This window comes from Hyperolius riggenbachi, chromosome 5 (genome assembly GCF_040937935.1).
Source record: "Hyperolius riggenbachi isolate aHypRig1 chromosome 5, aHypRig1.pri, whole genome shotgun sequence".
In the NCBI taxonomy this organism is placed as follows: Eukaryota; Metazoa; Chordata; class Amphibia; order Anura; family Hyperoliidae; genus Hyperolius; species Hyperolius riggenbachi.
The window spans coordinates 162639101-162667095 of NC_090650.1; the positions used below are offsets into that span (position 1 = coordinate 162639101).

At 45.4% G+C, this 27995-nt stretch overlaps 1 protein-coding gene across 1 annotated transcript in view; it reads right to left on the bottom strand.

Moving 5' to 3' along the window:
* VPS41 (VPS41 subunit of HOPS complex) overlaps window positions 1–27995 on the bottom strand; it is a 1049902-nt gene that overhangs the window by 196870 nt on the left and 825037 nt on the right. The window contains exon 20 of the mRNA XM_068238292.1: window positions 7408–7462. Within this exon, the coding sequence (XP_068094393.1) occupies window positions 7408–7462 (55 nt within the window). The remainder of the gene's footprint in view (window positions 1–7407; window positions 7463–27995) is intronic.

The following is a 27995-nucleotide window of genomic DNA, read 5'->3' on the forward strand; positions in this document are numbered from 1 at the left end:
TGCGGTTATAGTGACCCTTGGGGAAGAAGCAAAATATGGCATGCTGGTCCATATTGTGATGCTTACTTACTCGCTTTGTAAAGGGTGGTGGGGCGGGTAGCATTGGGAAGCAATAGCCACTTGCCACTTCCCGGAAAAATCCTTGGGAACAAGCATGCGGTTATAGTGACCCTTGGGGAAGCAGCAAAATATGGCATGCTGGTCCATATTGTGATGCTTACTTACTCGCTTTGTAAAGGGTGGTGGGGTGGGTAGCATTGGGAAGCAATAGCCACTTGCCACTTCCCGGAAAAATCCTTGGGAACAAGCATGCAGTTATAGTGACCCTTGGGGAAGCAGCAAAATATGGCATGCTGGTCCATATTGTGATGCTTACTTACTCGCTTTGTAAAGGGTGGTGGGGCGGGTAGCATTGGGAAGCAATAGCCACTTGCCACTTCCCGGAGAAATCCTTGGGAACAAGCATGCGGTTATAGTGACCCTTGGGGAAGCAGCAAAATATGGCATGCTGGTCCATATTGTGATGCTTACTTACTCGCTTTGTAAAGGGTGGTGGGGCGGGTAGCATTGGGAAGCAATAGCCACTTGCCACTTCCCGGAAAAATCCTTAGGAACAAGCATGCGGTTATAGTGACCCTTGGGGAAGCAATACACATTGAACAAAGTAAAAACTGACATTGTTTTTCTGAATTATTTCTTTTTAATAAAAAAAAATTAACAGAAAACTTTCTCCGTTTCAATATTATTCATATATGAACTATATGTAACTGTATGTACAAAAAATATTTACAAAGCCTTGATGTGCTAACAACAGGCACAGGAGGACACATGGCACACATGGTGTTTACAGTGGGAGCACATAAATGTGCATGCTGTGCTACAACAGTAGCTCACACAGTAGGAGGCACAGGAGGAAAGCCTGAGAGGGCCAAGGTTTGTGGCTGATGGAGAGAAAGTCCATCACCTCATGGGGGACCCTCTGCCTGTGGCCTGGGGGGAAGCTAAGCAGCCTACCAAAGCCACAGACAGATGGTCCTACCATGAGGAGATGGACCATCTCCCCCTCAACCACACATGGTGTTTACAGTGGGAGCACATAAATGTGCATGCTGTGCTACAACAGTAGCTCACACAGTAGGAGGCACAGGAGGAGAGCCTGAGAGGAGGCACAGGAGGATAGCCTGAGAGGAGGCACAGGAGGAGAGCCTGAGAGGGCCAAGGTTTGTGGCTGATGGAGAGAAAGTCCATCACCTCATGGGGGACCCTCTGCCTGTGGCCTGGGGGAAGCTAAGCAGCCTACCAAAGCCACAGACAGATGGTCCTACCATGAGGAGATGGACCATCTCCCCCTCAACCACACATGGTGTTTACAGTGGGAGCACATAAATGTGCATGCTGTGCTACAACAGTAGCTCACACAGTAGGAGGCACAGGAGGAGAGCCTGAGAGGGCCAAGGTTTGTGGCTGATGGAGAGAAAGTCCATCACCTCATGGGGGACCCTCTGCCTGTGGCCTGGGGGAAGCTAAGCAGCCTACCAAAGCCACAGACAGATGGTCCTACCATGAGGAGATGGACCATCTCCCCCTCAACCACACATGGTGTTTACAGTGGGAGCACATAAATGTGCATGATGTGCTACAACAGTAGCTCACACAGTAGGAGGCACAGGAGGAGAGCCTGAGAGGGCCAAGGTTTGTGGCTGATGGAGAGAAAGTCCATCACCTCATGGGGGACCCTCTGCCTGTGGCCTGGGGGAAGCTAAGCAGCCTACCAAAGCCACAGACAGATGGTCCTACCATGAGGAGATGGACCATCTCCCCCTCAACCACACATGGTGTTTACAGTGGGAGCACATAAATGTGCATGCTGTGCTACAACAGTAGCTCACACAGTAGGAGGCACAGGAGGAGAGCCTGAGAGGAGGCACAGGAGGATAGCCTGAGAGGAGGCACAGGAGGAGAGCCTGAGAGGAGGCACAGGAGGAGAGCCTGAGAGGGCCAAGGTTTGTGGCTGATGGAGAGAAAGTCCATCACCTCATGGGGGACCCTCTGCCTGTGGCCTGGGGGAAGCTAAGCAGCCTACCAAAGCCACAGACAGATGGTCCTACCATGAGGAGATGGACCATCTCCCCCTCAACCACACATGGTGTTTACAGTGGGAGCACATAAATGTGCATGATGTGCTACAACAGTAGCTCACACAGTAGGAGGCACAGGAGGAGAGCCTGAGAGGGCCAAGGTTTGTGGCTGATGGAGAGAAAGTCCATCACCTCATGGGGGACCCTCTGCCTGTGGCCTGGGGGAAGCTAAGCAGCCTACCAAAGCCACAGACAGATGGTCCTACCATGAGGAGATGGACCATCTCCCCCTCAACCACACATGGTGTTTACAGTGGGAGCACATAAATGTGCATGCTGTGCTACAACAGTAGCTCACACAGTAGGAGGCACAGGAGGAGAGCCTGAGAGGGCCAAGGTTTGTGGCTGATGGAGAGAAAGTCCATCACCTCATGGGGGACCCTCTGCCTGTGGCCTGGGGGGAAGCTAAGCAGCCTACCAAAGCCACAGACAGATGGTCCTACCATGAGGGGATGGAACATCTCCCCCTCAACCACATATGCTGTAAACAAAAATAGCACACACCTTACTAGGCACCAGGGGATAGCCTCACAAGGAGGAGGTCAGTGGCTGATGAAGAGACAGTCCATCACCTCATGGGGGACCCTCTGCCTGTGGCCTGGGGGGAAGCTAAGCAGCCTACCAAAGCCACAGACAGATGGTCCTACCATGAGGAGATGGACCATCTCCCCCTCAACCACACAAGGCACGTACACATAGTAACAAACAACTTAGCAAAGCAGTGTTATTATATGTCGTCTATTATTGGTGAATCACTCCTGGACTGCATCCGTAGAGAGGCAGATACAGCCTCTGCAGTGCTTTCTAAACTGGTAACAGTTGATGTTGGTGCACGCGCTGGAAGATTGGACTGTCCTTGGTCGTAAGTGCTTGGCTGTTGACTATACGGATACCAGCTTGCTTGGTAAGGGTGCAACATATGTGTGTAAGTGACGGGGGGTGGGCCATAGTAAGGTGGTCCTGCTTCTTGTGTTGCTTGAGTTTGCCAAGGTTGAGTTGTTTGAGTTGAGGTGGGTGCACTAGTGGTTTTCATTTGCATAACCATAGTAAACAGTTTCTGTTTCATGTCGTCCCATTTGCTTTTTGGAACCTCCCGTGCCTCCTTTTCCAGAGCCCTAAAAAATGTCCCCAAACTATCCTGTGGCTCCATTATTTTGGCAACATTCTTCTCCCCTTGTAAGCACCCTTGTAAAGCCTAAAGGTGCTCATAGGACTTTGGGCCCCTTAGCGCACCTAGGCTGCAAAAAAGTGTCACACGTGGTATCGCCGTACTCAGGAGAAGTAGTATAATGTGTTTTGGGGTGTATTTTTACACATACCCATGCTGGGTGGGGGAAATATCTCTGTAAATTAGACACAATTGTCCATTTACAGAGATATTTCTCCCAACCAGCATGGGTATGTGTAAAAATACACCCCAAAACACATTATACTACTCCTGAGTACGGCGATACCACATGTGTGACACTTTTTTGCAGCCTAGGTGCGGTAAGGGGCCCAAAGTCTTATGAGTACCTTTAGGATTTCACAGGTCATTTTGAGGCATTTGGTTTCCAGACTACTCCTCACAGTTTAGGTCCCCTAAAATGCCATGGCAGTTTAGGAACCCCACAAGTGACCCCATTTTAGAAAGAAGACACCCCAAGGTATTTCGTTAGGAGTATGGCGAGTTCATAGATGATTTTATTTTTTGTCACAAGTTAGCGGAAATTGATTTTTATTGTTTTTTTTTTTTATAAAGTGTCATTTTCCACTAATTTGTGACAAAAAATAAAATAGGTAGTGGGCGGTCGGCAAGTGGTTAAAAAAAAATGTTATGCAAAAAAAAATAAAATAAATTGGTAGTATAGGAGTATGTGGGAGGGAAGCAATTAATTTTACATGTAAGTGTGAATATTTTTATTCAATGAAATGTATTTAGTTGTAATTTTACTATTTGGCCACAAGATGGCCTCAGTCATTTTTCTAGTCCTGTAAGTGTGCTATCACTCTTACAGGAAGTGTCAGGAGGACATTAAACTTTTTATTTCTTCAGAAAGATTGCGGCTTCTCATAGAAGCCGTCAGTCTTTCTAAGGGGGACCTAGATCAATGAATGGGAACTGCGTTCCCATTCATTGATGTGCGGGCTAACGGGTGGTGGTGCGGGAGCACGCGATCGCCCGCAAAAGCGTGCAGCAGCAGGGATGCAGCCTTTTGGATGTAGCAGCTACGTCCAAAAAGCTTAAATGGTTAATAAGTAATAACTTTATCCCTACTTATGACACCTAAATGATACATATATCTTTTTTTTTTCCCAAAAGAAACCAGGCTTTCAATTTGGCAGAACTTTTTGTCAAGAATGATTTTGTTATCTATGCATTTTAGTGGGAAAATAGAAAAACTATAGAAAAAATAAATTTCTCAGTTTCTACCAATCCCAGTTTAAAAATAAAAAGTGCTACTGTAGAGAAAAAAAAACACGAAATTAACTTGGCTATTTCTCGTGTTTTTCATAAAGTTTAAATTAAGTTCCTGTCACAATTTATGGTGATATTTGTTACTGAAATAAAGGTGGCTTTTTGCTACAGTGTGTAGTTTTCACTTAGGATTGAGAAAACATTAAACATATTTAAATGGTAAAAATTAAGGAAAAAAGGTTAATAGGGAAGGTTAACTAATAATTGTATTATGTAGAAGGTGTGGTCTTAAAATGGGTGTGGTTTAACAGTATATTTTAAAGGCTTAGGTAGCCCCCCAGGATAAGTAGCCAGATGTGCCCCCAGTATTGACCCCCTTATAGGTAGCCAGGTGTGCACCCAGTATTAGGTTCCCCCAGGATAGATTACCATATGTCCCCCACCAGTACAGGTAACCAGATATGCCCCCAGTATCAGCACCCCCTGTAGGTAGCTAGATGTGCCCCCAGTATTAGGTCCCCCCAGTACAGTCAGCTGTGCCCTCAGTATTAGGTCCCCCCATATAGATAGCCAGATGTGCCACCAGTACTACCCCCTCCCCACCATCATAGATAGCCAGATGTGCCACCATTAGGAACCCTCCAGTACAACCAGATGTGTCCCCCAGTATTAAGTCCCTCCCATAACAGATGTGCCACCAGTATTCTCAGTCCCCTCCCCAGTGTGCGTCCTATTATTAGGCAGCTCGCCCTCATGTCAGGCATCCTCCCATGCCCCGATCAGTAAATAAAACCTGAAAAGAAAAGTAGGACTCACGTCCCTGGATCCAGCGATGATCGCGCTGCAAGATATTCTGCTCACAGCTCCACAGTCAGCCGTGTACATCGGGTTCCCGGCTTGATAACGTTCAGCATTGGTCATTCCTCCACCGAGGGGGGGGGGGGAAGGGGAGGGGGGTCTTAGGGTTAGGCACCACCAGGAGGTCTTAGGGTTAGGCACCACCAGGAGGTCTTAGGGTTAGGCACCACCAGGAGGTCTTAGGGTTAGGCACCACCAGGGTGGTCTTAGGGTTAGGCACCACCAGGGGGGGTCTTGGGGTTAGGCCCCACCTGGGGGGGTTTTAGGGTTAGGCACCACCAGGGGGGTCTTAGGGTCAGGCACCACCAGGGGAGGGTTCTGTGTGAGAGTAGGGAGAAGTTAGGTCATAGTAATCACTTTTCTCAGCTATATCCGGCGCTCCTTTATAACCCAAAAATAAAAATGTATCAGGTGCCCTTTTATAGCCGAAAAACATCTTGGCTATATCAGCGCCCTTTTATGGCCTAAATATCAGCTATATCAGACGCCCTTTTACAGTTGAAAAAAATATTGGCTATATCGAGCACTCTTTTATAGCCCAAAAAATCTTGGTTACAACCAGTGCCATTCTATAGCCCATAAAAAATACATCTATATCCAGCATTATTTTAGCCAAAATCTCGGCTAAATCAGGCACCCTTTTTTCCAGGTGCCCTTTTCAAATGAATGTGGGTTCCCCCTCCCTCCCAATAGAATACAGTAGGAAGATAGGATCCTCCTCCAAACCCACTACAGTAGCCAGAAGGGCTCCCTTCTCCCAACCCAGTACAGTAGCCAGATGGGCTCCCTCCCAACCCACTACAGTAGTCAGATGGGCTCCCCTTCTCTCTCTCCCAACCCACTATAATAGCCAGATAGGCTTCCCTCTTCCTTGTACCCCCTCTTTCCCCCCGGCAACATTACGGAGCGCAGTGGGGAGGATAACAACAGGCCCCCGGCATGGCTGCAAGCACAGGGAGAGGGGTCCAACATATATATCTAACTTCTTCCTCTCATCTGTCCCCCTCCTGCAGGTGGAGTAGTGTGTGCTCACCCCCGCCCTCTCCCCCCACCCCCTGGCAGCATTTATGGAGTGCAACGCCACAGTAGGGAGGATTACAAGCAGCCCACACACACTCACCTCGCCTAGGTTTCAGGAGCCGGAAGGTCCGTCTGTCTACCCTGCAACACCGCGGCTCTGTACTTGAAACAGAATGGCAGTGTTGCAGGGCAGACAGACTGAACCTAGGGGAGATGTGCGCATGTGGGCTGCTTGTAACCCTCCCCGCTGCGGTGCTGTGCTCCGTAATGCTGTCAGGGAAGGGGGATGGAGCGGTAAGCAAACCGCACACTGCCACACACAACCTGCAGGAAGGGGGCTGAGGAGAGGGAGAAGTTAGATATAGATGTTGACCCCTCTCCGTGCCATTGCAGCCCTGTGCCCAGAGGCTGGAGTCTACCCAGCCTCTGCCTCGGCCCGGCTCTGTACAGGAGAATGATGCTGAAGCAGTAAAGGTGGCCACACAGCATACACTTTTTTAAATATCTGTTCAATTCAAAAATAGCAATCAATTTTTCTGACTGTTTGTAACAATTAAAAAATATGACCAATGTACCACACACCTATGTTAAATGGTTCCCCGATCAGGAATAAAATAATTGAAAGCTCAGAAAAAATTAATTGGAACTGCACATCAAGTAATTGACAATCCATCACACACCATACAATTCTTGATAAAGTTGGTCTGAAATTTCCAACTTGTCCAATCTCAAAAATCGAGAAACAAGGGAAATTCAATCACATTTATTGATCAAAAACAAATAAAAGCTCTAAATTTTTCAGAACTGATCGAAATTATCGAACTGGTGAAAAATTGGATCTTTTAATTGTATGATGTGTGGCCACCTTAAGAGTTAGAGGGCAGTGTTGAACTTGTCTTTTACCTTTCTTGTAAAGTAATGCTCACTTTCTTGAGCATTACTTTAATTTTTGTTCACATTAAACAGAGTACATATAAGCAAGAATATACTTACTTAAGAGAAACACAGTCTCCTCAATAAAATTTCTCTGAATACAGATTTCAAGGGCCTGTAATTAAGATAACAAAAGTGAGATTTTAAATTACTTCATATAAAAATATACACAAATGGATATTTTTTTCAGATCTATACCGGTAGTCTGTGTTCTTTTAATGCGACCTATAGATTTCTAATTGATGATGAATATATGATGAGTGTGAATGAGTTCAGGAAGTCTCAGCATCTGATTTCCTCACTGTATGTGACAACTTTTGGTTACCATGATGTTTGCCTGCTTCCCAACATCATATTTACAGTGCTGGCAAAACAAGGAATATAGCTTGTTGCTTATGGACAACAATATCAAACACTTTCCACAATACAAAAAAGTAGTCACACAGCTAGTCCTCTGTCAGTCAAAGGACAAATGCAAATAAAGTAAAAATTTAACATGCAACAAACAAGGCATCTGTGATCTAGGCTGAAATAAAATATAATGTCGGATTTTCAAATAATGAACAATTAGCTATAAGAGTATATAGGTTTAATGAAAACACACACACACATACTGTATATTTACAGTATATACAGTGGTGTGAAAAACTATTTGCCCCCTTCCTGATTTCTTATTCTTTTGCATGTTTGTCACACTTAAATGTTTCTGCTCATCAAAAACCATTAACTATTAGTCAAAGATAACATAATTGAACACAAAATGCAGTTTTAAATGATGGTTTTTATTATTTTGTGAGGAAAAAAAACTCAAAACCTACATGGCCCTGTGTGAAAAAGTGATTGCCCCCCTTGTTAAAAAATAACTTAACTGTGGTTTATCACACCTGAGTTCAATTTCTGTAGTCACCCCCAGGCCTGATTACTGCCACACCTGTTTCAATCAAGAAATCACTTAAATAGGAGCTATCTGACACAGAGAAGTAGACCAAAAGCACCTCAAAAGATAAAGAAATTCAGGAACAAATGAGAATAAAAGTACTGTAATTGAGATCTATCAGTCTGGTAAAGGTTATAAAGCCATTTCTAAAGCTTTGGGACTCCAGTGAACCACAGTGAGAGCCATTATCCACAAATGGCAAAAACATGAAACAGTGATGAACCTTCCCAGGAGTGGCTGGACGACCAAAATTACCCCAAGAGCGCAGAGAAAACTCATCCGAGAGGCCACAAAAGACCCCAGGACAACATCTAAAGAACTGCAGGCCTCACTTGCCTCAATTAAGGTCAGTGTTCACAACTCCACCATTAGAAAGAGACTGGGCAAAAACGGCCTGCATGGCAGATATCAAGGCGCAAACCACTTTTAAGCAAAAAGAACATTAAGGCTCGTCTCAATTTTGCTAAAAAAACATCTCAATGATTGCCAAGACTTGTGGGAAAATACCTTGTGGACCGCCGAGACAAAAGTTGAACTTTTTGGAAGGTGCGTGTCCTGTTAAATCTGTCGTAGAAGTAACACAGCATTTCAGCAAAAGAACATCATACCAACAGTAAAATATGGTGGTGGTAGTGTGATGGTCTGGGGATGTTTTGCTGCTTCAGGACCTGGAAGGCTTGCTGTGATAGATGGAACCATGAATTCTACTGTCTACCAAAAAATCCTGAAGGAGAATGTCCGGCCATCTGTTCGTCAACTCAAGCTGAAGCGATCTTGGGTGCTGCAGCAGGAAAATGACCCAAAAGACACCAGCAAATCCACCTCTGAATGGCTGAAGAAAAACAAAATGAAGACTTTGGAGTGACCTAGTCAAAGCCCTGACCTGAATCCTACTGAGATGTTGTGGCATGACCTTAAAAAGGCAGTTCATGCTAGAAAACCCTCAAATAAAGCTGATTTACAACAATTCTGCAAAGATGAGTGGGCCAAAATTCCTCCAGAGCGCTGTAAAAGACTTGTTGCAAGTTATCGCAAACGCTTGATTGCAGTTATTGCTGCTAAGGGTGGCCCAACCAGTTATTAGGTTCAGGGGGCAATTCTTTTTCACACAGGGCCATGTAGGTTTTGAGTTTTTTTTTCTCACTAAATAATAAAAACCATCATTTAAAACTGCATTTTGTGTTCAATTATGTTATCTTTAACTAATGGTTAATGGTTTTTGATGAGCAAAAACATTTAAGTGTGACAAACATGCAAAAGAATAAGAAATCAGGAAGGGGGCAAATAGTTTTTCACACCACTGTATATACATTTTATAAAATGTAACGTTCAAGAATTTTATGTGTACATGATTTATATATTATGCATGCATGATCTGTCATGTGGTTACAGGGAATAGGTATTTTATTATTGCATTATTACAATTTAATACTAAATAGTCTGCATCAATGAATTTGGTTGATTTATCAATGTAAGGATAGCTCAGTCTACCTGAATGCTGATGCAGGTGTTTATACAACCTTTATTCTTGACAAATATTAAAGAGAATCTGTACTCTAATATTCTTACAATAAAAAGCATACCATTCTATTCCTTATTTTCTCCTGTGCCCCTTTGTGCTGTTTCTGCCACTCCCTGCTGCAATCCTGGCTTGTAATGAACAGTTTTAGGCAATGTTTACAAACAAATGAAATGGCTTTTAACCAGAGTATCATAGGCTGTGAACAGCTATCTGGTGTGACTCATGCAGAGCTTGGAGGGGGTGTGTAAAGCTTCTGCCAATGACAAGCAGTGCTGCACATTCCACACATTCCAGCCTTAGCCCGACAGACACGACAGAGGAAAGGAGATACGATTTATTACAGAGACAGTGCAAGTAGGAAAGGCTGCAGTAAGACAGACCACATTTATTTATTTATTTGTTGTATTTATAAAGCGCCAACATATTACGCAGCGCTGGACATTAATTTAGGTTACAGACAATATTTAGGGGTGACAAACAGCAATATGACAATACAGGAATACAAGAAAACCAGATCACACAGCACAGTATGAGTACAAGGTAATGCTTAGTCAGTCACTGGATGGGAGCATGGAGTTAGGCAAGTTAGGTTCACTCAAATGCATAGCATGGGTGCACAGTAATAGAGGTGCATGATCAGGTAGGACACAAAAGGAGTGAGGACCCTGCCCAAAGGCTTACAATCTAGAGGGAGAGGTATGGACACGAGAGGTAGGGGACCAGAGTTCGGCTGTGGGTTTAGAGCAATTGTGAGGGGTGGTAGGCAAGAGTGAAAAGGTGAGTTTTGAGGGCCTTCTTGAAGGTGTTGAAGGAGGGGGCTGCCCTAATGGGTGGAGGTAGGGAGTTCCATAGTGTCGGAGCGGCTCTTGAGAAGTCTTGGAGGCGTGCATGGGACTGGGTGATGCGGGGGACAGTCAGGCGAAGTTCATTGGAGGAGCGGAGTGAGCGGCTTGGTGTGTATCTCTGAGTAAGATCAGAAATGTAGGTTGGACAGGTTTTGTGGATGGATTTGTAGGTCAGACACAATATCTTGAATCTGATTCTGGACTGGATAGGAAGCCAGTGGAGGGATTCACGGAGGGGAGCCGCCCTGGTGGAGCGATGGAAGGAGTGGATAATTCTGGCAGCCGCATTCATGATGGACTGCAGTGGGGCTATTCGGGTCTTAGGGAGTCCAGACAGAAGGGCATTGTAGTAGTCGAGGCGGGAAATTATGAGGGCATGGATGAGGAGTTTGGTGGTGGCAGGGGTCAGGAAAGGGCGAATCTTACAGATGTTACGAAGGTGGAAGTTGCAGGACTTTGTGAGGTTTTGGATGTGGGGAGTGAAGGAGAGTGCGGAGTCCAGGGTGACACCCAGACAGCGGGCTTGAGAGGTAGGGTGAATAGTAGTGTGGTTAACAGTGACCTGCACATCTGGGAGGTCCAGGGATGACCGGGGTGGGAAGATCATAAATTCCGTTTTGTCTAGATTTAGTTTTAGGAACCTAGCGGACATCCAGGAGGAGATGGCAGATAGGCAGGAGACCTTGTCCATGGTAGTGGTGGATATGTCAGGGGTGTGGAGATAGATTTGGGTGTCATCTGCATACAGATGATAGTTAAAACCCATGGAGGAGATAACCTTGCCAATGGAGGATGTGTATAGGGAGAACAGTAGGGGGCCAAGGACCGAGCCTTGGGGGACTCCCACTGAGAGGTGGTTGGGGGTGGACGAGGACTCATTGAAGGAGGTCGTGAAGGAGCGGTTGGAGAGGTAGGATGAAAGCCAGGTCAGGGCGAGATCGTGAATGCCCATGGATTGGAGGGACTGGAGGAGTAGGGGATGATCTACTGTATCAAAAGCTGCTGAAAGGTCAAGGAGGAGGAGAATGGTGTATTTACCTTCAGCTTTAGCTAAGGCAAGGTCATTGACCACTTTGGTGAGAGCCGTTTCGGTTGAGTGGGCAGGCCGAAATCCAGATTGCAGTGGGTCTAGTAGTGAGTTGGCATTGAGGTACTGGGTCAGGCGTTTGTGAACCAGACGCTCAAGGAGTTTTGAGGCGAAGGGGAGGAGGGAGATCGGGCGGTAGTTGGAGGGTAGCGAGGGGTCGAGGGAGGGTTTCTTGAGCAGAGGCAGTACAGTGGCCTGCTTGAAGTCTGAGGGGAAGGTGCCTGTGGATAGGGAGAGGTTAAACATGGTAGTGAGGACTGGGGCCAGATCCGTGAAGTGAGGCTGAAGTAGATCAGAAGGGATAGGGTCAAGGGGGGAGGTAGTGGTATGGGAAGTCTGCAGTAGGTGGTTGACCTCCTCAGTGGTAGTAGGAGTGAAGGAGGTGAGGGGAGGATAGGGTGGAGAAGGAGTAGGTTGTGAGCAGGTGGGAGGTGAAGATTGAAGATTGGATATTTCCTGACGGATGGAGACTATTTTGTTGGTGAAGTGGGTGGCTAAATCTGTGGCAGAGAGGGAGGAAACAGAAGGTGGGGGGGTGGGTTTAAGCAGGGAGTTGAAGGTGCTAAAAAGACGCCGGGGATTGGAAGCTTGTGCTCCGATGAGCTTGGTAAAGTATTCCTGCTTCGCATGAGCAAGGGCAGTGTGGAACTGCTGCAGGTTAGTCTTGTACTGTAGGAAATCCTGGTTTAGTCGAGTTTTCCGCCATTTTCGTTCAGTGGCGTGTGTTTCCCTCTGGAGGTTGCGAGTATGGGTAGTGCGCCAGGGCTGGGGGTTAGAGGGTCGGTTGCGGTGGAATATTGGTGGAGCAGCTTTCTCTAGGGCTGATGAGAGAATTTGGTGATACTGAGCTGCAGCAAGATTAGGACAGGTTAGGGTGGGGAGAGTGGAGGATAGGCCATGGAGGGAGTCAGCAAGGACGCCAGGGTTGAGCTTGCGTAGGTCTCGCTGCCATCGACCAGGTGGGTGGGCGGGTAGTTTGGAGGTGCCTTCCGTGAGGAGGTTGAAGGCGAGAAGGTAATGGTCTGAGGGTGGAAATGGTGCGATGTCGAGGTCTGCAATGGTGGTGGATTTAGTGAATATAAGGTCGAGAGTGTGACGTGCAGTGTGAGTGGGGGCGTTGGTGTGTTGTACTAGGCCATGTGAGTTGGCTATGGTGAGTAGCCGGGTCGCAACAGAGTTCTTGGGTTCATTGATGGGTATATTGAAATCCCCGAGGATGATGGTGGGGAGGTCAGAGGAGAGGATGTGTGGGAGCCAGGAGGCAAGGTTGTCGAGAAATTGTCGTGTGGAGCCCGGAGGGCGGTATAAGACTGCAACAATGGCTGGGAGGGGATTGTAGAGGCGGATAGTGTGGGCCTCAAATGATGTGAATTGTAGGGAGGAAGGTGGAGTGAGGACACGGAATGTGCAGGATGGGGAGAGGAGCAGACCCACCCCTCCCCGGTCCTGTTGTCTGGTCTGGGGGTGTGACTGAGGTGAAGCCCCCCGTATGAGAGGGCAGCCTCTGCGGCAGAGTCAGAGGGGGTGAGCCATGTCTCAGTGAGTGCGAGGATGGTGAGGGATTTGGAGAGGAAGAGGTTGTGGACCTCTGTAAGTTTATTGCGGACGGATCTGGCATTCCAGAGACCGCAGGGTAGGGGGAGCATGTGCTTGTGAGTGGGATGGATGGAAATGAGGTTGGGGCGAGGATGGGTGTTGAAGTTATTTGTGGACAGAGAACTGTGAAGCGGGTCAGCAGGGGATGCTTGTCTGGCAGCAGGCTGTGGCCCAGGGTTAGGCGATATATCACCAGCAGCAAGTAAGAGTAGGAGGGAGAGAGTAAGCAAATGTGAATGGGATTTAAATGTTTGTGAGGTTTTTGAGCTGCTGGAGGGAGAGAGAGATTTCAGGAGAGCTAACAGTTCATGAGAAGCTGAGTAAGGTGAGCAAAGCAGAGCAGATGAAATGAATATGGAGTGAGGTACACTGGGAGGATGCATATTGCAATGCAACTTGTAGGTGTTTGCAGACAGGCAGAACATAAGAAAAAGTGCAGTAAACATGGTAAGTGTCAATGATTATCAGCAGGAAATTTCCAACTCCTAAACAGTTTATATGAGTATGAAGTTAGTGCAAGCAAACCTGTGTACATAAAGAGTCTACTTGGTAGTGCAACATATGTCCAGCAGTGGCATTTTGAGCAACAGCATTGGAGGCAGTTGTGGATACAGAGTAACAGTAATACGAACTTATAGGACAGAAGAAATAAGGCACAACATTTTGTTACAGAGTCTCTTTAAGAGGATTATATGATCCCAAGAGTATAGACGGCTTGAAGTTTAGAATGTGCAAGCCGAATAGAGATATAATAAAATTATTGTGTGATTTTTTTTTCTTATTAGGAATTATATATATCATACATAATGTGTCTTACATGTAATGATAGGATAGACATTATTTTCATTTTCTTTTATATAGGTAGAGAGATTTAAACTGAAGTATACAATTAGTACAGGTATATAAAGAGAATTCTAAGGTCTTCCACAGACACAAGAAGGAACCTGCATATACACTTGCACAGAGGTGCCTTATTTGTGGCTACAAGCACTATTAGGCACTGCTATTTGGCCTGAGGAAAAGGGTATGCACCCACGAAACGTGTTGCCAGTGCAATGAAATTCTAATATGTGAATTTGTCTTCATTGAGGTAAGTCACCTCACTTTTTTTCATTTCGTTTGTTCTTAACATATTGTATCTTCTCTGGGCGCCTCTTTCTCCTTTATCCTGTGCCTTCACCCTCCTTTTGGATGGGGATCAACCCTCTTTGACCAATTTAGGTCATTTGAGGTTTGCTTGTTATCAAGAGTGTGACCATAGCCAGCTTCGTCTGGTCACCCGAGTGGAGTCGAGGTTATACATCTTCACCTGCTTCTAGTGGTCGGTTACCCTTCTGCAACCCACCTTTGTGAGTATAATCCATCCGCATATTTTACATATTTCTGGTACTGTGACATACTGCACCATTTGGGCTCCTGATGTCTCTGTGTTTACTCGTAAACGTAATTACAACAGCACCAATGGTTCAGTCGATGTGCTTGAATCGCCTTTGGACTCACAAGTTACCAGTCCATTAACTCCATCAGATTAGCACCATCCAAAATAGATTTTTATTAAGTGATCTTCAGATAAATATGCATCAGATTAAAATCCACATGTGGGTATGCCTAGGATGACGCACAGGTGTTTCGGGCTGCTCTCAGTCCTTTTTCAAATCATGGCAGGCCCACAATGATCACAAACTACTCATCACAAACCTATAAGGTCCACAGGAGGACCACACAGAAGACTAGTAATTAGCATATATACATATTCATAGGTAACAGAAAGCACCAATCGCATCACATATTACATAGAGGTAGTCAAACTTAACTTACAAGTAAAGTCCAGATCTCACAGAATAGTGTAGATTACATATAAATCACAAAAGACACTCACCCTAATCCCCCTCATGTATAAAACAGAATGGAGATATATGTATATACGGATCACCGTGTCTTAACCCCCTTGGCGGTATGAAAAATACCGCCAGGGGGAAGCGCAGCAGTTTTTAAAATTTTTTTTTTTTTTTTTAATCATGTAGCGAGCCGAGGGCTCGCTACATGATAGCCGCTGCTCAGCGGCATCCCCCTGCCCGCTTCGATCGCCTTCGGCGATCACCGATCAGGAAATCCCGTTCAAAGAACGGGATTTCCTGGAGGGCTTCCCCCGTCGCCATGGCGACAGGGCGGGATGACATCAGCGACGTCATTGGGAGACCCGATCCACCCCTCGGCGCTGCCTGGCACTGATTGGCCAGGCAGCGCTCGGGGTCTGGGGGGGGGGGGGGGGGGCGCGCCGCACCGGATAGCGGCGATCGGGCGCGCGGCGGCGATCGGGGTGCTGGCGCAGCTAGCAAAGTGCTAGCTGCGTCCAGCAAAAAAAAAATTATGTAAATCGGCCCAGCAGGGCCTGAGCGGCACCCTCCGGCGGCTTACCCCGTGTCACACACGGGGTTACCGCCAAGGAGGTTAATATCAATTCCCATAGATAGGCTCAAATAACCTATCAAAATGAAGCCTACTGCGTCCACATGGAAGACTTCTGGAGAGGCGACGAATCACCAGCCGCGTTATAGACCTGAGGGCATGCTGCATGAAATACGGGACCAATCAAAAGCAGAAGCTCAAGTCATCCTATACTGGTAAAGGAGACGAAGGTGGCCAATCTCCACCTCGCCGACAGCGTCCGCCTGTCCAGCAAGTCTCTGGGAGGAGCGTCTACACGCCTAATCACACCCACCCACTAGGCTGGACCAATCACGATAGTGCCGACGGCGTCCGCTCGTAAGACTATTGAAAATGTGTCAAAATAGACGCATCATACGCTATCCTGTGATAATCCTGTGATCCAATAGTCTTCTAAAAGCAAGAGAAAAAAGGAAGAGAAAGTGGAAGAATAGAGGATCCAGTGTCTGCAGCAATCTTTAACCACTTAAAGAGGAGCTGTCAGCCATACTATCTCAGTAAAAAAAATAAAAATGTATAAGTAGATAAATACTTGCGCTACTTACATATGTATTGCACTGTCCACGTTATGATTCCTGTGAATTTTATAAAGGAAAAGTAGATAATCCTATTCTAGACAGTTTCCATATTTACTGTGGCTATTTTGAAGCCAGTCGTGATGTAATATCCGCCCTTAGTCTCCTCTGCCTGATTTGCCCGCCCTTCACTATAGAAAGTGCATTGTTTCAGCCTGAGAAATTTTGGCCAATCAGAGAGGAACAGAGGTGTGGGAGGGGAAAACAGGAGGGAAAGAGGCTTCAGCCAATTTGGCTGCATTAGTTAAGTCTGAGGGGAAGTAGGGAAGCAAAAAAAAAAAAAAACAATCCAGCATGCCCTGCAACTTCTTTTGTGTACCAAATTTTCTGTGTACCAAATTAAGAGTCATGTACACTGGGGAATGATAATTTATCAACAAGAAAAGTAATAGTGATTTTAACTTTTGGATTGCCTGATTAGCATCCTTATTACTTGCTTACCAGATAAAAATAAAGAATTGATTTTTGATTTTATGCCCGACAGTTACTCTTTAAGCCCACAGGGTTGTTTATTTTTTTTGAATCTGAGAAACTTTCATCTCCCATTCATTTGCCAATAACTTTATCACTACTCATCACAATGAATTGATCTATATCTTGTTTTTTCCGCCACCAATTAGTCTTAATACATGCTACCATAATTAAAATCCATGTATTTTATTTGCCAATTTGTCCCGCTTATTACACCATTTAAATTATGTCCCTATCGCAATGTATGGAGCCGATATTTTATTTGGAAATAAAGGTGCATTTTTTCAACTTGCGTCCATCACTATTTACAAGCCCATAATTTAAAAAATTATATTAATATACTCCTTTGACATGCATATTTAAAAAGTTCAGACCCTTAGGTAACTATTTATGTTTTTTTTTTTTTCGTAATTATTTTTTTTTAATAAAAAATTTATTTTGGTAATTTTTGGCGTGGGAGGTTAACAGCTAATTTTAAATATAAAAAAATGTATTTATTTAATAAAAAATGTATGTGGGTGTAGTTTTACTATTTGGCCATAAGATGGCCATAGTCAAAATGTCCCGGAAGCGTACAATCACGCTTCCTGGAAGCATTAGGAGGACGGGAAACTTTTTTTTTTTTTTTACTCAAACTGCAGCCTCTGGTAAGAGGCTGTCGGTTTTTCTGCGGTGGGCTTCGATCAATGAATGGGATCTATAATCCCATTCATTGATCGCTGGGCTAATGGCCGGTGGCGGAAGTGCACGGCTGGCGGGAGTGCGTGCAGCCTATCGGGACGAGAATGTTTGTCCAGATGTGTGAGAGTGTGTTTGTGGGTCCGTGCATGCTTGTAGCTGACTCAGTGACCAATTAGGATTCAGTGTACATGGGAGTAAGTATAAATGGAATTAACAGTTTGTATGTATTTTAAAAATATGTGCTTTTATGGGGGGTTATGAATTCTTTATTGACCAGGCCCTAGTCTGCCTTAGGAGAGGGTATTGTCTAGGCCAGGGGAATGCTTGGGAAAAGAGGTGGGGCAGGGGGGCAAAGGAGGTAAGCTTTATGATGGTGGTGGGAGAATATTTTCTAGGCTGTAAGCGAACTTTATATAGGGTGGCACATGAAAGATCAGTACTGTGACCTGTGCACGAGTTTACAGGCAGACGTTCCCCTGTGCACCCCATGCTCAATTCCTGCTGTGTGTGCCCTCTCTGGCTTTAGTAAAGCCTGTGTCCCCTGTATTTTGGTGCTGTATGGGTAATGCTCTCATATGTTAGGCTGACCAGGCATCCTCTTTTGCCCGGACAGGTCCACTTTTTCTGACCTGTCCGGGGCGTCCTCCTGGGTTTTTGAAATGTCCGGGTAGGTAGTGAAGAAAGCCATTTGGGAGCCGAACACGAGCCGGCTCTTTGGGAGTGAGTGAGTCGCTCCACGAGCCGCTCTATGAGTCGCTCCATGAGCCAGAAGAGGTTAATGAGCCTGAGACTCAGTCTAGTGATGGGAATTCCGGCTCTTTAAGCATCAGCTCTTCTGGCTCATGAAGCGACTCCTAGAGCGGCTCGTGGAGCGACTCATTCACTCGGGGCACTCAGGACGGCCAGGGCCGGATAGAGGCTGAGCAGTGTGGAAAGGCGGGTAAGCCGCTGGTGTCCCCTTCTCTCCCTTCTTACATACGGAGCAGAGCAGCAAGTCACAAGCAGGAGCGCATGAGAAAACACTCACCGCCTCATTCCCCCTCAGCAGCGCCCCCTCATTCTCTTGTTAGCAGGAGGCAGGAGTGTCTGTGTTGCCTTAGAAACAAGGCTCTCTTCCTGCTTCCTGTGGCCACGCTGTGAAACACGCTCTGTCCCTTTCCTTCCCCCCCTCCAGCCAGCCAGTCTGCTCCAGCGTGCAGGGGCACTTCACCTTCCCCAAAGCTGCTTAGCACAGCGTGGTGCGACATCCAGCGCATTGGTCCCTGGTGAGCTGTCTCTCATTGCGCTCTGCCTTTACTTTTTTCTATGCACAGACACTCACGATGCACACTGCTCCTCCGACATCACCTCTCCCCCAGCAGTCCCCCTACCCCCCCCCCCCCTCTCATGCTGCTGCCTTAACCCTTGGAGCTCTTTTTTCTTACAATGCTACACTTAATTTGCAACATCAGGGTTTTTCTCTTGTGCTTCTAAAAGGTGGTCACTCACTTAGGTTTGCACTTTTCTAACCATCTCCTGCAGTTTATTTCGCATATTAATATTTAGTATTTATAAAGCACCGACATCTTCCAACCACAGCGCTGTACACAGTATATTGTCTTGTCATTTAGCTGTCCCTTGGCGGAGCTCACAATCTAATCCCCACCATAGTCATATGTCTATGTATGTATCGTGTAATGTATATATCGTAGTCTAGGGCAATTTTGGGGGAAGCCAATTAACTTATCTGTATGTTTTTGGGATGTGGAGGAAACCGGAGTGCCTGAAGGAAACCCACACAGACATGGGGAGAACATACAACCTACATGCAAATACTGCCCTGGCTGTGATTGGAACCAGGGACCCAGCACTGGAAGGCGAGAGTGCTATCCATTACACCACCATGTAAAAAAAGGGGATGTGGTCTGTGTTAATGGGCAGAGTTTATGGCACCAGAGCTTATGTGCCTATAGGCTCCTGAGCTGTAAACCCGGCCCTGAGGACGGCTCAGGACGGCTGATTCATTGAACGGCTCGCGATCCAGCTCGCGATCCAGCTGATGATCAGTAGCTCATGACTCAGAACTAAGGGCCCACAGCATCCCCAGCATGCAGATCACGCATCAGACGTGACACAGATGGCACACACAGGCAGGAGTAAAGTAAAGCAGGGCAACAAGTAACAGCAAGCGGCAACAGAATGACAAGTAGACAGGACAAGGCAGAGCAACAAGTGGGCGGCAAGCAGAGCGGAACACCAAGCGAGTGGCAAGCGGCAGCCGGGGCGACCTTCCAAAAGGTCTCATAGGTACGGCTCAGAGCGTCATGCCTGCACACTTCCACACTCCTGTGAACCTGCGACCTCCAAGCACACTGCTAAGGTCTTGTATATTTGGCCCCACCCATGACCACGCCCACATGCTGTTGTGATTGTCCTCTTTTTTGGAAATCAAAATATGGTCACCCTATCATATGTAAATGCAGGAGAAACAGGCTTCAATAAAGCCAGAGAGGACACACACAGCAGGGATATAGCAAGAGGCTCACAGGGACAGGCTGATCAGCATTTGTCTGTATATAGGCAGTTGGGGCAGTCTTTCCTGTGCTACTCTGTACTTTATGAAGGCAGGGGAGGGGTTGTTGCCTAGGCCACAGTCTGACTGTATAAGGGACAGGTATCATATTGTTGGTATTCTCTACTTGTCTTTGGTAATATCTGCATTACCGTGCGTGGTTTTACTTCCTAAGAAAATGGGGGCATTCTCTGGGGTGTGGCCTGTGTTGAGGGGCCAAGCTTAGGGCACCAGAACTTCTGTGCCTATATGCTCCTGAGCTGTAAATCCAGCCCTGGCAGAGCAGATGGCTGCAGACACTGAGCACCTCTGTATTTTTCTACTTCCTCTTACTGTTCTCTCCTGTTTTCTCTCCTGCTGAGGACTACAAATTTTTATTTTAAACACTCATTTATAGTATTAGCAGTTTTAATAAAATATTTGCGCTGCTGAATACTTCTGTAGTGCATTCCAGATTTGTCTACCTTATTATTGTTTTATAGTGTAGGGATCCCTATTTTCCGGTTTGCAACTGACCTTTATATCATTCATTAACCCCTTGGGGACCAGCTACTTAACCCCCCTTCGAGACCAGAGCCGTTTGCCTGGCTCAGGTCCCTCTAGTTTAGATGGCAAGGCTCCTGATCACTGAGGGCAGAATTCACCCTCTCAGGTGTGAACGATTGTGTTGGGATTTCAAGGACGTTAGAGTTACATCCTGTCATCAGCAGGCAGCCACACAGAGGATGTAACTCTAACATCCTTGGTCCCGAAAGGGTTAACTACTGGCTTTGGCGCAACACTTATACACATATCACTCCATGGTACAACACCCTCACATATCTAATTTGATCCAGAGAAAGGAGAAAAACAAATTACTGGGCTTGGGCCAATTATCCCTAAAAGGGGGGAAAATGGTTCATGACTCCAGATGGCAATCAGATAAAATCCCTAGATAAACACTGCCGGGAATTACCTAATAATTATAGCCATATACTGTATGTCCTTCAATGCAAAGAAAGCACCCAAGCCCCCTTTAACCAGTTTAGCCTACAAGTGTTTTCACCTCAAGGACAGGAGCAATTTTCCCCGTCAGTGCTCTTCCCATTCATTCGCAAATAACTTTATCACTACTCATCACATCTAAATCTATTAGATCTATATCCACAAATTAAGTGTAACGATCGGTGTCAGCACACAGAGAGAATCTGATTATTGGTGATCTGCAGTATCACTAAGAATACAGATATATACCTGATTATTGATGATCTGCAGAATCACCAATAATACAGATATAGTACTAACCTCTGGACACCTGTATATATTTGTGAGTGTTTGGTGCAACAGTAATAACTTTGAGTAAACCACCTGATGAGCAGGTGGTCCTTGGCAGTATGGGAAACTGCTCTTTAAAGAAGCACGAGAACCTTCCAGCAGCCTGAGACCTTCCAAGGGGTGGAGTCTTAGGCTGAAAGTAGGAAGGGCCAGTGAGTGAGTGACACCTGAAGGTGGATGTCACTAGCTGATCTGGAGACTATCTCCTAAAGGGGAGAGATAGCTCTCGAGGTCGGGCAAGCCAGGTCGGCAACACACGGACAGATAAAGTACAAAGACAGAAGGCTGATTCGGTATCCAAGGCAGGCAGGGTCGGCAACGGATAATCAGATGTGCGTGGTACCGAATCAGAGAGCGGAGGGATAGTCAGGAAAGCAATAGGTCATAACAGATATCAAACAATGCCTAGTCTTGGGTGTGAGGTCCGTGGTCTCTACACCCTGGAACTAGTCTGAAGTATAACAGAATGATAACACAAGTTCCCTAATCTTGGGTGTGAGGTCCGTGGTCTCTACACCCTGGAACTAGTATGAAGTATAACAGAATGATAACACAAATAATCTGGCTCAGTGTGAATTCCCAGGTCCTCCTGGTTCAAGCACACTGTTGGATCTGACTAAGGTCTGAGTGCTTCCACGTAGTGTTCGCAACGGCAGACAACTTGTGACTGGCCAGCAGTAACTATATATAGAGCAGCGCTCTCTGGCACCACCCCTAAGTGATAGACCAATAGTTACTTGCTCTGAGGTCAGCTGACCAGCCTGGTCAGCTGATCCCCCCTTGGCCGTCATAAAAGTTCTGCCTCTCAGCGCGCGCGTGCGTATTCCTGAATCTGTGTGAACTAACAGACCCAGCCACACCAGACGCACAACCAGCCGCCTTGCTATCAGTACACGCGGCGGCTTTTCCGCGTTCTCTCACAGTACCAGACGCACGCTCCTGCGTGCAAACCGTCGCGCTGGACGCGGAATCAGCCGCCTTGCTATCAGTACTCGCGGCGGCTTTTCCGCGTTTCCTTACATTAAGCTTTCTATAGGTGATACTTGTTTTCAGTAATTTCTTTATTTTCTATGGATTTTTTAGGCAAATCTAAAAGAAAAAATAAAATATTTCTCCAATTCCATCCCATATAGTTTTAAAATAAGCAATGCTACTATAAATAAAACCCACCCATTTTATCTTCCCATTAGTCCTGGTTATCACAATATTTAAATTATGTTTCTAGTGCAATGTGTGGCACCAATATGTTATTTGAAAATAAAGGTGCATTTTTTCTGATTAGGGATTTTTTAAAAAAAAAAATTATTTTAATTGTGTCCCGTCAATTGTAAGCCCTCATGTACTAAAATAACAGTAATATACCCTGTAATAAGTAGTTTTGAGATTTTAATCGAGTAATCAAATATGTGATGATTTAAACTCTCTTCATAGCTAGGGCCCTGCTGTGATGAGATGGAGAATTATCTATATTGGATGTGATGCGATTGAGATATCAAAATTATAGATCAATTGATAAGACTGATTGAAAGAAATCTTCTATTATCTAGCATAGGAGTGCTAGGAGTTAGTGGTGATCTTAACATAAGACTATGTTCAGGATGTCTATAGACTACCCCCCTCACTTGGAATGTAGAGGTCAGCCTTCTCCCATAAGGTAATTAGAGCATATGGTTCTCATCATTGGGGGCAGGGAATTCCTCAAGCCATAGTCTTACAGGAGGCTGTTAGAATACCAGTTTCAACCGGATTGAAACATGTGCTCTCTTTGTGATATATGAGGAGTTAGCTGAAGCAGCTAGGTATGGAAGTCAGCAAATAGAGACCATAGCATTATTTAATGGGACCAATCACAGATAGCATCGTGTTATATTGTGGGTCCATCCCATTTAAGTTATACAGTGTACTGAGGCGGGAAAAGGTTCATTCCTTTCTTTCCTTTCTTCCTGCTTCCAGCCTCAAGCACAGACTCATACACACACCCACATTCATATTCACATACATGCAGACATATAGGCTAGTACAATAAGTTTTTATTAATATACTTGCAGATTACTCAGCAATCAATTTGTTCATCTTTTGTAATCATTTATAATGTAACTAAGATTTGTACCTTTATTGATTTATTTTTGAATATTCATGGAAGATCAATAATGTTAAATAAACAACCACATCCTTTTAAATGATTTACTCTGGTCTCTGAAAGACTTTGTGTTCAAGTTACTAATCCCACATTTAACATACCCTCATGACATACATATTAAAAACACCAAAAAAAGGCAATTATTTATGCATTTTTTAAAACATCTGTTTGGTAACTGGGGTGGGGATGGGGGGAGGCTTTGGAAGGGATTGATTATATTATTTATATTATTGTTTTAAATTAAAAATATGTGGTATGTGTAATTTAACATTTTGCCACTAGATGGTGATAAAAGCACTCCCTGCATTACCAGAAAGTGTTTCATTCCCCCCCCCCCCCCCCCCACTTTTATTCACTATTTTTTTTATGACTTGACATGTCCCCTAATCAGGGTCATGTCCATTCATTATACGCATTGCGATAGGTTCGGGGAAGTCTTGCTTCCCTTCCCCAACCACGACACGGAAAACCACCGGGGTGCGCAGGGCTGTAGCTCCGCGCATGCGTGCGCACCACCACTTGTCCAGATAGGCTGAACCGGTTAACCACTTATTGTTTACTGTACAGTATAGCTCCACCCCCTACAAACTTCATCGGTGGCAACACACCATACAATTTTTTAAATATCTGTTCAATTCAAGAATTGCAATCAATTTTTCTTACAAATTGCAACATTTCAAAAATATGACCAATGTACCACACATATACCGTGTATACTTGCAAATAAGCTAACCCGCGTATAAGCCGATGTATCCCCTTTTCCCTCAGAAACCAGGAAAAAGTGATTGACTCACATATAAGCCCCCTCCCCAGTTTAGCTCCCTCCGCAGTAGCCAGATGTACCCTGAGTACAAGTCAGCTCCCCCTCCCCATAGCCAGATGCCCTCCAAGGTTCATACAGCTGTGCCTCAGGGCCCTACTAGATGGCATCATAGATATGAGACACAGCGATTGCCACACAGGAAGAATCCCCGATCATTGCACCGCTGACACATTGCTTGCACACACCACTCCACAAGCCAGGGGACACAGCACAGGTAGTCCTGAGCAGCACACTCTGCACACCATGTTGCAGGGGATGGAGGGCACGGACACAGCAGGGAGCTAGTAACAAAACCTGTCAGTAACAAAACCTGCTCCACCATCTGTTCTGCTCAACTGACTTGCATATAAGCCGTAGTGGTAACTTTTCAGCACATTTTTTGTGGTGAAAAATTAGGCTTATACGTGAGTATATACAGTATGTAAAATTTTTCCCCAACTATGATAAAAATGATTGGAAACTCTGAGAAAATTGCTAGGGAGTGTATATTAATATTTATTAATAAATCGACATTCTAACACACACCATACAACATTTAGAAAAATTTCCAGCATTCTGAATCGATAAAAATAGAAAATAACGGGAAATCTGATCGGAATTTTCAATCGAATGAAATTGCTCGGATGCATAAGGTGAAAATACACAGAAGACTGAAGTGGTTAAACACAGAAATAGTAAAATTAACGACACATTTGCTTCAATAAATTACCTGTTGCATTAATGCATTCACCTGATCTAATAAAAATCCTCCAAGTCAGTCTGTGCTCAGCATTTAAGTCACAGTAAGAGAACTTGGTTATGGTAGTTATGGTTAAGTACATTTTTTTTTATTTATTTTTTTTAAACAAAGTTGGTTTATCTTAACAAGAATATGCTGAAACTGCTTACTGAAGAATATGAAAATGAAAGTAAATACAGTTTTTAATATTTCTCAGTGAACACTAAATTAAGGCTCATGGTGCTACAGACATACGCATATGGAAAATAAAAGATAGCTATGTTGCAAAGTGGTGGACTGCTCAGGGGTATATATTCATAGTTGTATCGCATGTTGTTTGAAATACTTCAAAGATGAAAAAGGTAAAATTCAGTCAGGACTTATTTGAGGACATTCAAAACCTTTTAGGGCCTGTTTCCACTAGTGCAGAAACTGGGCCGAATCCGTAGTTTCCCCACAGGCAAACCGCTCGGGGAAACTCTGCCAAGTGATTCGTCCGGCATTGCCCACAGTTTTCGCATGGGAGGCAGCGAATCCCATAGCCATGCATGGCATGGCATGGCTTCTGGGATTCGTCTGCATTCCTGCAGACCCGGAAGTGCCGCCGCGCGTCTTGCAGCCGGAAGTGGAAACTGGCCCTTATATTTACTGTATGTGGTATACAGTTTTACTCATTTTCTGTTCATTAGGCCTACATATTGAACTGTTAACCTTTTTGAAATTTTATGTGCAGATCTGAAAGGATTTTTTTGTTTGTAATGCTATCTGAGAATGTATGCATTCTGTGATTTTTGTACTTGAACAGTTTGAACAGATAAGTTAGCATAGGTATGACTGCATAAGGGCAATGTTCATTGTTGACAAGTTGTAGATCCATCTGTGATGTCCTCTGACTACAAAAGACCTTAGAGATTGTCTGGTCTTACACCATCTAAAGTTATGTATATATCCCATCCCTGGGATCAGAGTTCTGTGCACGAGAACATTCATTCCAAGTAACATGTTCTGTTTTTACGGGAAGGGGAGAAAGAATGATGGCATGGCGCATGAAGGACTAACTTCTGGCAGGCTGGGTAAGTAGGGGAATACTACATTTGGCTGTCCCTTAAAGATCTGGCATCGTGACAGCTTTGAATGGCCAAATTCAATCTAAAGTATCTATGAAATGTTATGGGGAAGGTCCACTGCTGTGGTGATGTCTCCTGCCATTATTTGTCATTCTGTGAAAATAACTCTGTTCTGTGTCCAATTAGGAACTGAGCAATTACTTATTTACTAGTAAAAAAGCTCGCCTGTTAAAAAATGGGCGCTAGGCCAGGGCCACTAAACCCTGGCAAAGTGCATACCGACACTTCCTGCTCACCCATCTCCCACCACTGCCCGAAGTATATGTGCACAGGGAGATGTTGCTTGCTTGGCATTTGGAAAAAGCTGTTATTTCCCACAATGCAATGAGGTTCACAGACAGCAAACTGTCAGGTCTGGAAGCAGGGACACATACACAGGGGCACAGAAGGATGCAGAGTTACAGGAGTTTTATTATATAGGATATAGCTCCATCATCCTCCATAGCACTGGAAATAGTACAACACAGGCAATATTGTGGATCATAAATGTATATATAATTCATGCACAGTACAACCAAAACATTCAGCAGCACAAGTACAAATTAAATGCATAGTTGATGGGTGATACAATAACATCAAGCAATACAGGTGCATGTTTTAGTCATGGAATGAGTACTGAAGAGGTGAAATGCACAAGGGGAAGGACCCAGCTCTTCTGAGCTACAATCTAAATGGAAGTGGGTAGAACCTAATCGATAAGGTGACAAAGGACATACCATTCAAAAAAGGTGCCTAGAAATTTGGGTGTCAGATGAAGCTGTAAGTAGAATATTGTTAATGATATTGATATTCCACTACTGTTTGCCAGACAATGCCCACAGAATATTGGTAATGTCACTGATATTCTACTATCACTTTACCTCACCGTCCTCTTACACTTAAGGTCCGTACACACGCCGGACTTTAGGCAACGACGGGTCCGTCGTTGCCTCCCGCTGGGTGGGCGTGCCAGCGACAGTCCGGCGTGTGTACGCTCTGTCGTCAGACTGATACGGCTGTTTCTGAGCGATCCGCCGGGCGGATCGCTCAGAAACAGCCGTATCAGTCTGACGACAGAGCGTACACACGCCGGACTGTCGCTGGCACGCCCACCCAGCGGGAGGCAACGACGGACCCGTCGTTGCCTAAAGTCCGGCGTGTGTACGGACCTTAACTCTTGCTCCTAGTTAATCCTAACACTAATCCACCCCCTACCTATGCCTAACACTAATTACTCCATCCCCACCTATGCCTAACTTTAACCCCCACCTCCCCTACCTATGTCTAACACTTAGGGCCCTTTCACACGGGAACAATGAATCACATATTTTTAACGTGCCTTGACGCTAGCCTAATGACAGTCAATTGTTTCATTCATATTACCTGTGGTGTGCCAAAGTTGTCAATCTGACACAATAGGTACCTCAGGATAGATAGCCAGGATTAGATGCCTCAGTATAGATAGTCAGGAATAGATGCTTCAGTACAGATAGCCAGGATTAGATGCCTCAGTATAGATAGTCAGGAATAAGGAACCTCAGTATAGGTAGCCAGGTGGAGAGGGGATGTAGCTGCACGGACCAGCAGCGGCTGAGCAGTCATCAAATACTCACTTCTTTGCCGCGATCCACACGCTGCATCTACTTACTTCTTCCTGTTTTTGTGTTCCATCTCACAGTAAGAGCTCTCCCAATGGGCCCCTAGGGGGCGCTCTTACTGTGAGCTGGAATGCAGGACAGGAAAAGTTTGTAGAGGCAGCGCGTGGATCATGGCAAAGTGAGTATTTGATGACCCCTCAGCGGCAGCACGTGGGGAGGACGAGCGGGCGCCCGGT